General features: G+C 39.0%; 1 protein-coding gene across 2 annotated transcripts in view; it reads right to left on the reverse strand.

Moving 5' to 3' along the window:
* Positions 1-12689, reverse strand: part of LOC117417481 (galactose-3-O-sulfotransferase 3-like) — a 115340-nt gene that overhangs the window by 2836 nt on the left and 99815 nt on the right. For both annotated transcript variants that reach the window (XM_059034612.1, XM_034029653.3), the window contains exons 2-3: positions 4365-4475; positions 1787-2813 (exon numbers count right to left, since the gene is read on the reverse strand). In XM_059034612.1, coding sequence (XP_058890595.1) covers positions 1787-2813; positions 4365-4475 — 1138 coding nt within the window. The remainder of the gene's footprint in view (positions 1-1786; positions 2814-4364; positions 4476-12689) is intronic.

A 12689-nucleotide genomic window follows, 5' to 3' on the forward strand; every position in this document is an offset into this window, starting at 1 on the left:
TTAGTCATTTAGGTCAACATTGGATCATTCAGAGATCCTCACTGAACTTCTGGAGAGAGTTTGCTGCACTGAAAGTAAAGGGGCTGAATAATTTTGCACGCCCAATTTTTCAGTTTTTTATTTGTTAAAAAAGTTTGAAATATCCAATAAATTTCGTTCCACTTCATGATTGTGTCCCACTTGTTGTTGATTCTTCACAAAAAATTACAGTTTCATATCTTTATGTTTGAAGCCTGAAATGTGGCAAAAGGTCGCAAAGTTCAAGGGGGCCAAATACTTTCGCAAGGCACTGTAATATAATATAATATATTTGTTAATTATAACTTAAGTTTGCTTAATCCGTATCAGATGGTATATGGTTGTTCACCGCTCCATTCAAGCAGTATTATAAAATATGAAGTATCAGCATGATCTCAGGTGCAACTGGTATGCAGATGTCTTGTTTTTTATAATGTATTTTACATTATTCCTTTAAAATTGAATAATGGTTGAAATACAGCAAGAAAATATATTTTCAATGCATGAGACTCTGACGTCATCCTCTTATTGGCTACACCTTTGCTGTTTTAACCGAGTTGTTCTTATGTGGAGAATTAGGGGCCCGTATCATACACACAGCCTGGCCATTGAACACAGTTAAACAGAGGTCTTGCCTACACTGCGGACATTAAAGATCCCAGGGGTGTCCAAATCCCAAAGGTAAAACTCCTCCTTCTCTGAGTTTCAAATACGTCAGCTCTCTTCCAAGGTTACTAGAAAAGCTGTCCACCCTCATCTTTACAACTAAGTACCAATCAATGGTCATTAACTTCCGCATTGAGTAGTTTACAAGTCGATTGGAGGAATATGTTCCTCTCATGCGGGGCGCTCACATTTTTACTGTTAAAAATGTCAGTGCCCCGGATGAGAGGGAAATATTCTTCCAATCGACTTGTAAACTACTCATTGGGGAAGTTTGTCAAAAAAAAAACAAAAAAACGACATGTTTGTAATAATGGTATGACACATTCGGTTTTTCAGTATAAACTTCAGTTTTACCAAAAGCCGACTGCATGTTAAAAACAGCTGAAAGAGTTGATTAAAAAAAATGAAACGATCATAACCAGCTTGCATCCCTAATTGGGGATTGTATGGTAACAAATTATCTTGTAATGTTTTCCAAAGCCAGGCACACAGCACAGACACCATTGTTTACAGAAGATCTGCAAGAGTAATACCATTATGTCACCTGGTGTTACAGCTATTTGAAAGGATGAATATCAAACTGTCTGCTATGTAAAAATGGAATTCAACAACAGCAAACAATAGTTATGTCTTTTGTTGTCTTGTCATGTCTTGTCACAAGTTGTGTTACTGTGCTGTGTGCTAGCAGGTATTATATTGCTAGTTTCGGAAACAAAATTCTGTTTCTACTGATGGATGATTATATCAAATTTAATCTATTGAAAAAGTCAAGCCAAATGTAACATTCTTCCAAAGGTTGCTTTAAATTACTGTAATTAAAGATGTAAGCATTACAAAATCCATCACATACCTATTCATTGTCACAGACCTATTCCATGAAATCTATTCTGAGCTCAGAAGCTTTCTGGCTAGTAGCAATTTCGTGCCTCATAAGCTGGTGAACAATAAATCATGAGAACATTGTCAGAAACTCACATAAGCTGTGAGCCTGGAGTCAGTTTCCACTCATCCTGTCCTTATTACTGAAATTGTTAACGTACCTATGCTTCTAGCTAGCTGTTTGAAAATAAAAACAGATTAAGTTCAGGTCAAGTTGTCTTACCTCTGATATGTGGAACCTCATATGATTGCACATGATGTCATATTCCTTAATGGTCTTTGACCTAAAGCCTTCAACGGAAAAAGCTGTAAAATAGAAGGGATAAAAAAGTTGGTTGTGTTTGCCACGGGGAAGGGCAAAAGTCAGGTTCCTGGCATCTCCAAAGCGGTATAAAATGTTCAAGATGGTACTGCTAGCTGTCTTATGCGTTTTGAGAAACACAATGTGAGTTTTTTGCTGGCAAGATGTGCTTGCTTCATCTAGTTTCTTTAAAGCTGCTGCGTGGAGCTCAGGAAGGGTGCTACTTTCTAGCAGGTCCCTGATGCTCACCGAAGATACAAGGGGGACTGATGAATGCTGGTCTTTGCTAGTCTTTGGCTGCTGTTTTAAAGTCTCAGGACTTTCAATCTGGTGATTCTTGGTGTCTGTATTTGCCATTGGTGTCCCTTCCTGTTTGATGGAACTTTGTGTTACAGGTGATGGGTTAGCATTTTTGTGTAATGTGATATCTAGAAGAACTGGTAACCTTGAGATTTGGCCTTGAGAGGTAGCTGATTCTTTAGGACCCAAGTCATCTGTTTGTCTAGTCTTTGTTTGTGCTTTGAGAGCAGAAACTGGGCCATCAGAGTCAATTCTAACTTCTGAATGACTTTTGGCTCCAATGATTTTCTTTGATGGATCCTGGCAGTTGATCTGACTCATAGAGCTCAGAATCGGTACAGATATTTCAGTGTCCATGCTTATTTTGGGAATCTTTTGTGCAATGGCTTGAGCTGTACCATCCGAAAAGCTTAGGTTAGAATCCTTTTCATAACTGTCTTTGGAAACTGGTGTGGGTTTCTGGGATATGTGGCTTCTGTCTCTATCTGTTTGGAAAGTTTGTTCTCTTTCCATTCTCGTTCTGTATTCTTGAAAAGGTATTTTAGAGGGCTCTTCTTCCAATTGATGTTGAGTTGATGTGGTTGTCCTTTCAACTTCAAACTTATCAAACAGCTTTTCGGTGGCAAACTGTTTTAGGATCTGTTCTTTCCTGTAATAACAAGATTTTCTTAATATTTCAAACATAGAAGACAAGCAGCTGGGGAACTCAAAACCATGTTTACATGCTTTGCTTAAGTAAACTACCCTGACTGTTTTTTTCTTGTTTATACTACATGGTCATAAAATAGTCAGATTTCACTTCTATTTTTCATGTTTGCTCAAAAATGAAAGTCTAAGTCTACTTCAAGGTGTTGGCTGGAACACCCTCTATGACTTGTGGGGCTAATCTTACAACCTTGTTGCTCACTCTGTTGGTGCTTCCAACTGTCCAATTCTATTACTCTGCAGTGAAGGATTTTACTGACAATTGTAGCACAAAGTGGTTGAAGAGTAAGTAGTGGGGTGCTACAACTGTTTAATTAAAGCTCTTTTCAAAATGGCCACTGTAGTGGACTGATAGTATAAGGATTATTGCCCATAATGTCAGGTAATAGTTTTTCCTACAGTGATTTAGAGCAGTTTCTCAACCCTGGTCCTGGGGACCCCCTGTGTCTGCTGGTTTTCATTTCTCAATTACTTAACTAGACCCTTAATTGAACTGATAATTTGCTTAGTTAGTTGTTAGTTGTTTTCAGCTCTTAAATAGTTGCAGAGTTCAAGTTACTTATAAAATGTTATAGCGAACTTGATATCTGCAACTGTTTAAGAGCTGAAAACAAGTAAACATGTCTAATTAAGCAAATTATCAGTTCAATTAAGGGTTTAATTAAGTAATTGATAACTCAGTTAGAATGAAAACAAGCAGACACAGGGGGTCCCCAGGACCAGGATTGGGAAACCCTGATTTAGAGGACAGATCTCAAATCCCAGTGCACTAGAGCATTTTGAAAATAGCTTTGAAACCGACTATAAGTTATAAGTGTAAAACGTTGTCAGGATGTTAACAATGAAAAGAAAAATTATAGGTACATTATTTAAACAGTTGTAGCAACATGTGGGGATGTGTAACGCTATATTTTTCAGAACCCCGCTACTTACTCTTCAAACAACCATAAACAAGCCTGCAGAAAAGTTCCATTTACCCACAAAGATTGGGAAGTAATAACACCATCATGTCAGATCCTTTCATTTCTAACACACTTCATATAGAATCAAAATGATTTTGATTATTACATTATTATGCTAATTCCAATAAAGAAACCGTTTCTTTACAAAATGGTATGGAAAAAGTTCTGTGACTGGTAACGGAATACAGAGCCCTATTTACTAATGAATAAAATAAACCTACGGTACTAAAAGTAAAACCAGTTAATATATACCCCAGTTTGCCATAGATTCTCAAAGCTATACTCCAAATCGTCACGAGCGCATTTAACAAACTCACCATTTAAATGTTAGCTTTTTCTATTCCTGGTATTTCTGGTCTGTATTAAGTGTTTTGTTCCTCTTTAAAACAAACAAAAAAAAAACAAGCTGATGACATTTTGGAGTAAAGGCACTTGAGAATGTAAATCTAACAGTACATAACAGATAGTATGTTTTTTTTTAATAATGTGACAGTATATTACTCCGTGCTTTCTTCCTTGAATGAACAACGTACCTGCTATGTCTGGCCACCCCGAACATCTGGATTCCCACACAGAGAACAACGAACACCATTAAAGCCATCCACATGAAGCGCAGGTGAGTGCAGCACACTGCCTTCAACCACCTGTGGAAACAGAAGGGGGCCAAGTCATTTATTCATGTACTGATTCGAAGAGGCACAGGGATACAGCTTTGAGCTTAAGGTTTGTATAGACAACATCAAACACAGTTCAATTGAAATCAAGAATACAAAAGAGATGACAGATTTAAGATTTGAAGTATGTGCAACCAGGTGGAGACTGTAGCTTCGATCTTATATTATTGAGTACACTGCACACAACACACTCGGCAAGTTTCCCCACACTCTACCCAGAGGAGCTCCAAGGTTTCCTTTAATTAGCCCACAGCCCACCAACAACATTACAACATTGTAACCCAATTTCCCGCCCTTGGCCCCCCCCCCCCCCCGTCTATTCTGTAGGCCAAGTGCGTCCCTTGAATCTCCTGAATCCCCTTCAACTCATCTGCTGTTCACACAAGTTTCAAATATACTTCATTTCCCAAGCACCATGGCTCCTTCTAGTGGACCTTGGTAGCATTTGCCAGCGTTTATACAAGTTTTTTTCCACTGGAGGCTGTTGACTTCTCGGGGGTGGGGGGATGGGGGTTTGAACTGTTGGAGCAAATGGACATTTGAAAGAAAGGGCATAAATAAAAGATGGTAATACTGAGGGCTAAACAAACAAAAGTTACTAGTCTGCTCAAAGTCTGCTCTTCTCTCTTTCTGGGTTGCGAAATGGTCAATGACCAGGTCGTACCAGCGAGAGTTCTTTTCCTGACACTTCCCTTTTCAATGGATAGAATTGCCAGGTGTTTTTAAGGTGTTCTTGTGCCATTGTGTTTCTTGTATAGCTCTTTAGCCCTTTGGAGACAGGAGAAGCTTCTTTCCACAATGGCTGACGTTGCTCCGATTGTTGCTATTAAACACATCAGCTTGTACAGCTGCTGCATTGCTTTGTCAAGACCACTTCCTTTGCAGTACCTCAGCAAATCTGAAATTTTGCCTCTGTCAACTTGCAAACCAGTGTCTGAATAGAAAACTTGCAGCTCTATTTTCAAACATTCTGGGTCAAAAAACTGGCCATATCCCTTAGTCAAGCAGTTAAATGCTTCATCTGGGAATACGTTCTTCATTGCTGCAAATTTCTCGCGATTCAACAGCTCAAGGAATTGCAGCTTATTCAGGCTTGCATATCAAAGACGAATCTGGAGTATTAAATTGTCCAAAATGGAAAAATACACCGTGCGGTATTCCTGCTTTACGTCTAGGAACTCACCCTGCCGTCGGCGAGTCTTTCTCCTGTGTGTCAGCTGGGTCTTCTGTCAAGATGGCTGCTTTTTCGTACACTGTATTAAATGCTTCTTCAGTCCTTTCCTCCTTTGCAGAAAGAAGCAGATTTTCAATTCTGTTTTTGCAGAACTCAAACTCCATAGCCTTTTGCTGAACGATATCAAATACTATCGTAACAGAAAAAACCTGGTTGAACGTGAAAAGCAGGAACGTGAATTCGAAATCTTCGGGAGTTCGAATGAACCCACTTGCACCTCTGATGGCATCATCATCCATGCCCTCTGAGTTGACAATGCATGAGAAAGTCTCAAGCAGTTTGTCACGATTATTGGTGATTGTGCTGATCCAGCATTTTTTGACAGTTGAGGACAACCAGTTTCTTCCAACAAAGCTATTCTTATGGTGGATTTGGAAAAAAAAACGACGTGTTTCCCCCTAGTGTTGCAAAGAAGACCCTGGCCTGTGTAATGCATTTTGCTCCTAGATTAACACAAGGTTTAGACGATGCACGTAGCAGTGTATAAAGACAGCACTTGGAGCCACTTCTCGTTCTCTGACTTTTAGCCCGTTTAATTCAGGAGCCGGCATCACTGCAGCTACGTCATACGTTTGTGCAGCCAGTTTCTCTTAAACTCGTACTCTGCCATTGTTGTGCTAACGAGGTTCAACACTGACTGCACATCCTGCCCACAAGGCAATGTCAGTTAATTCATCTATCTGCCATGCAAAAAAAAGGGGCAGTAGTCACTTCCTTTTTTATCTCCTCAAGCACGGATAACGAGATAGAAGAAATCAAATCATTCTGAATTGTTTTTGACATTCCCAATACACTAGACTGCTTAATATGAGTGGCAAGCAATTCATCATAGCAAGCTATTACCTCTGTGAGCTCACAGTAGTTCCCCTTGCTAAAGAATCCGCCATCTCGTCGTGCCCTCTGAACGATAATTCCTGGCGTCCCAAGAAAGTTGTTGCATCTATTAGACGTTTTAAAACAGCCCTGTTCCTTCTCACGGCTTCCTTGTGTTTTGCTACTTGAATCCATGTGCCTTCATCTATAATATGCTCAAAGCGAATTTGTCCTAGCAGCTTCAGTTTCACTTAGGCACTGACGTGGTATTTTGCTTTAGAAAGTAGTTTTATAGCTCGATCCAAATTTTATATATCATTATATCCATTTTGTACTAGCAGAAATACAGAAAAGTAAACAAGGCCAACAATACAGGCGGTTTGTAATCAAGCTGCCTGTCATCCAATCCACTCTATCATACCAGTGACAAAGAAATGATCTCGTAGTGCTTTTCTTCTACATTTATTTTTATTTGAGGCTGAGGTCTACCCTTTGATTTTATACAAACTTTCTCAGTATATTCTAAAGTACCAAAGGGAGACTTTAGCAACCGGTCTACCACATTCACGGCCTCAGCTATTTAACACGGTGGCACTGGCGCAGCAGATTTCACTATCATTTGAATATACGAAAATTAAATCGTGTTTCCTACCTTCCTCCAAAATTAAATTGAATAATATTCACCTCATATACAGAATTTTATTAAATGAAATCGCTTTAATACGGGCAGAGATGTCTACTATCAACTTTGAATATTCTATCTCCGCTAACTCCAACAGCGCATGCGTAATAGAACATTGGGTGAGGTAATAATTATATTGAAATGAGCAAGGCTGGAAGCATATCTGGAGATTTGGCACCTTTGATAAAAAAAAATGTTGTGATTTAGCCAATGAAAAATTGTTTATAGCACATGTGACTGTTTGCAGTTTTTTAGCGAAGTCTATTGCAAATAGGGAAAACCAATGGAGCCAGTGCCTCTGGCTATCTGAATAATGTTAAAATACAGTTTTTTGTGTATGTCTCTCTGTGTATATTATAAACAGCTATAAAATTATGAATCACTAGTATAGATATTTTAGCACAGCCTTTTCAATATACAGTACCTTGCATAAGTATTCACCCCCCTTGGACTTTTCCACATTTTGTAGTGTTACAATCTGGAATTAAAATGGATTTAATTAGGATTTTTTTCACTGATCTACACAAAATAGTCCATAATGTCGAAGTGGGGAACATCTACATTATTTTCAAAATTATTTACAAATAAAAAACTGAAAAGTTTTGATTGCATAAGTATTCACCCCCTTTGCTGTGATACCCCGAAATAAGCTCTGGTGCAACCAGTTGCCTTCAGAAGTCACATAATTAGTTGAATGGAGTCCACCTGTGTGCAATTAAAGTGTCACGTGATCTCAGATTAAATACACCTGTTTCTGGAAGGCCCCAGAGTTTGTTAGAGAGCATATCTAAACAAACAGCATCATGAAGACCAAGGAGCTATCAAAACAAGTCCGGGATAAAGTTCTGGAGAAGCACCAATCAGGGTTGGGTTATAAAAAATATCCCAAACTTTGAACATCCCCCGGTGCACCGTTAAATCCATTATTAAAAAATGGAAAGAATATGGCACAACCGCGACTCTGCCTAGAGAAGGCCGTCCACCAAAACTCAGTGACCAGGTAAGGAGGGCATTAGTCAGAGAAGCAACCAAGAGGCCAATGGTAACTCTGAAGGAGCTGGAGAGATCCACAGCTGAGATGGGAGAAACCGTCCATGGGACAACTATAACCCGGACGCTCCACAAAGCTGGGCTTTATGGAAGAGTGGCGAGAAGAAAGCCATTGCTGAAAAAACCCATATCAAATCCTGTTTGGATTTTGCCAGAAGGCATGTGGGAGACACAGCAAACATGTGGAGAAAAGGTTCTCTGGTCTGATGAGACCAAAATTGAACTTTTTGGCCTTAGCGCAAAATGCTATGTGTGGCGCAAAGCCAACACTGCTCATCACCCTGAGAACACCATCCCCACAGTGAAGCATGGTGGTGGCAGCATCATGTTATGGGGATGCTTTTCATCGGCAGGGACTGGGAAACTGGTCAGGATTGAGGGCAAGATGGATGGAGCCAAATACAGGGAAATTCTAGAGGAAAACCTGTTTCAGTCTGCAAGAGACCTGGGACTGGGGCGGAGGTTCACCTTCCAGCAGGACAATGACCCTAAACACACAGCCAAAGCTACACTGGAGTGGTTTAAAAACAAGAACCTGAATGTCTTAGAATGGCCCAGTCAAAGCCCAGACCTCAATCCGATTGAGAATCTGTGGCAAGACTTGAAAATTGCTGTTCACCAACGGTCCCCATCCAACTTGACAGAGCTTGAGCAATTTTGCCAAGAAGAATGGGAAAAAATTGCAGGATCCAGATGTGCTAAGCTGGTAGAGACTTACCCAAAAAGACTCACAGCTGTAATTGCTGCCAAAGGTGCTTCTACCAAGTATTGACTCAGGGGGGTGAATACATATGCAACCAACAAATGTCTTTTTTTTTGTTTAATTATCTTTTGTGTCATAATAAACAATATTTTGCATCTTCAAAGTGTTAAGTATCTTGTGTAAATTAAATGGTAAAAATCCCAATTAAATCCATTTTAATTCCAGGTTGTAACACTACAAAATGTGGAAAAGTCCAAGTGGGGTGAATACTTATGCAAGGCACTGTATATATACAAAAATACACTTTATTGTGTGGTTTTATTATATATTATATACAAACAGAACTCAAATATAATAATAGTTATATATAATATAATTTATATAAAACTGAATTTTAATTTCAGATTTTTTGGGGAGGCACTGCCTCCCTTGCCTCCCTTGAGGTATAAACGGGGGGGATGGGGTGGGGGGCGCCGTGGGACACATAGCATCACACATCTGACTAAAATACAAAATAAAATAACTCCCTCTCTATAATGCATATAGTGAAGCAAAAATGTACCTTTCCGTGAATTAACCATGCATAAAGCACCATGTAATCGCAAAAAAAATAAAAATAAACATTCCCACTGGATAATTTTAATTAGCAGTTTTTAAACTATAAATAGCCTGGCTAAACGGCGGTTGGGAGTTCAGTTTGAAACGACAGACAACAAACCACATGCGAGGGGGAGAGCTGGTCGGGAGAGGGGAAGAGGGAATGGGCTCGCCCCAGGTTTGGCTGCCAGCGGTGGGATGAAGAGTCTCGTATCCCGGAGAAAGCGACAGCTCCTTTCACAACAAAAAAAGTAAATCATTAGGAAAGATAACTACATAATAGACCTAATATTTATTTAGTTTTAAAACAAATGCTGAATAAGATGCCTGTGTTATAAAGTGCCAGCGCAGCTTTCCTTCAGTTCAGATACTGTAGCAAAAGGGAGAGACAGAAACGGAAGTTAGACTGAGAAGTTGTTTACAGTTTGAACAACACCGGTACTGTATTTACTGTAGAAATATTGCATGAATCACTAGTATAGGGAATTGGGGGACATGCTGTAGGAGCGTTATATCCCAGGCATGTTATAACCGAGAGCCTTATAGTGAGGGAGCACTGTGTGTTTATACAGACGTGCTCAAATTTGTTGGTACCCCTCCACAAAAAACGAAGAATGCACAATTTTCTCTGAAATAACTTGAAACTGACAAAAGTAATTGGCATCCACCATTGTTATTCCATATTTAATAGAAATCTGACTTTGCTTTTGATTTTTTATTCAACATAATATTGTAAATAAGAAAACAAATGAAAATGGCATGGACAAAAATGATGGGACCACTAACCTAATATTTTGTTGCACAACCTTTAGAGGCAATCACTGCAATCAAACGTTTTCTGTAGCTCTCAATGAGACTTCTGCACCTGTTAACAGGTAGTTTGGCCCACTCATCCTGAGCAAACTGCTCCAGCTGTCTCAGGTTTGATGGGTGCCTTCTCCAGACTGCAAGTTTCAGCTCTTTCCATAGATGTTCGATAGGATTCAGATCAGGACTCATAGAAGGCCACTTCAGAATAGTCCAATGTTTTGTTCTTATCCATTCTTGGGTGCTTTTAGCTGTGTGTTTTGGGTCATTATCCTGTTGGAGGACCCATGACCTGCGACTGAGACAGAGCTTTCTGACACTGGGCAGTACGTTTCGCTCCAGAATGCCTTGATAGTCTTGAGATTTCATTGTGCCCTGCACAGATTCAAGGCACCCTGTGCCAGGTGCAGCAAAGCAGCCCCAAAACATAACCGAGCCTCCTCCATGTTTCACTGTAGGTATGTTGTTCTTTTCTTTGAAAGCTTCATTTTTTCGTCTGTGAACATAGAGCTGATGTGACTTGCCAAAAAGCTCCAGTTTTGACTCATCTGTCCAAAGGACATTCTCCCAGTAGGATTGTGGCTTGTCAATATGCATTTTAGCAAATTCCAGTCTGGCTTTTTTATGTTTTTCTGTCAAAAGTGGAGTCCTCCTGGGTCTTCTTCCATGGAGCCCACTTTCGCTCAAAAGTGCGATCAGAAACTGACGTACCTTCACCTTGGAGTTCAGCTTGTATCTCTTTGGCAGTTATCCTTAGTTCTTTTTCTACCATTCACACTATCCTTCTGTTCACTCTGGGGTCGATTTTCCTCTTGCGGCCGCGCCCAGGGAGGTTGGCTACAGTTCCGTGGACCTTAAACTTCTTAATAATATTTGCAACTGTTGTCACAGGAACATCAAGCTGCTTGGAGATGGTCTTGTAGCCTTTACCTTTACCATGCTTGTCTATTATTTTCTTTCTGATCTCCTCAGACAACTCTCTCCTTTGCTTTCTCTGGTCCATGTTCAGTGTGGTGTACACAATGATAGCAAACAGCACAGTGACTACTTTTCTCCATTTAAATAGGCTGAATGACTGATTACAAGATTGGAGACATGTGTGATACTAATTAAAGAAACTAATTAGTTTGAAATATCACTATAATCCAATTATTTATGATCTTTTCTAAGGGGTACCAACAAATGTGTCCAGGCCATTTTAGAATATCTTTGTAGAATAAGCAATAAGTCATCTCTTTTCACAGCTTCTTTGCTTTATTCTATGACATACCAAAGGCATGCAAGTATACATGATAAAATAGCTTTTAATTTCATCACTTTTCAGGAGGAATGAAGCATTATTTCAATGAACTGTAAGGGTACCAACAAATTTGAGCATGTCTGTATATATATATATATATATATATATATATATATATATATATATATATATATATATATATACCACCCATGTGGCTAAATTTACATCAGTTATTTTATGTTTTTTTTTTTATTGTGACATGCAGTACAGCACCCCAAATACATTCTATTGCTAAGCATACAGCGTGTCATTTAAAACTATTTACAAAACATTCGTATTAACACAATAATACATATTTTAAGATGGCAGTAAACTTTTATATATATTTTTTTAATTAGAAGAGGATATTTTAGCACAGCCTTTTCAAAAAGGCTGAAGACTGTACTTTTCTACACCCAGCCCACCTGTGGGAAGGGACACGCTCTGTACTGCCTGCTACATATTGCCTTGTAAAAGGTAATAGATACTGGGAGCTCCAGGATCCTAACTGTTATCTTATTTATAGAAATATAGACATTTGTGGCATAAACAAGAAATGTCATGAAAAACCGGGACATACGGTATTGGTTTCATGAGCGGTGAGTGGAGGAAGGATAACAAACTCCCCAGTCACAATTTTTTAGATGACATGCACACATTTAACTGAGCTAGCTAGTATATCAGAGAAAATAAAGTAAATACAACCTGAAATTATTCCAGCTGGATTGTAAGGATATTGTTCATTTACTCTGTCTTTGTTCATGATTAATATTGCTAGATAAGGACAGCTGTGCTTTCATGAGACTACTAGATGGAAAATTTAACATCCTTGAAATCTCAAAGTTACTGAAATGCAACAGACATCCAGTATATTTCAACTACACAAAGAACAAGACTATTTATGGTAATACAACTTTATATACCTTCCATAATGTACAGTAGCACTTTAAATTACTATGTTATTGCACATACATGCAATAACATAGTAATAACTAACAATAGTTCCTGCTGATGCATGG

Source organism: Acipenser ruthenus, chromosome 12 (assembly GCF_902713425.1).
Source record: "Acipenser ruthenus chromosome 12, fAciRut3.2 maternal haplotype, whole genome shotgun sequence".
NCBI classification, from domain to species: Eukaryota; Metazoa; Chordata; class Actinopteri; order Acipenseriformes; family Acipenseridae; genus Acipenser; species Acipenser ruthenus.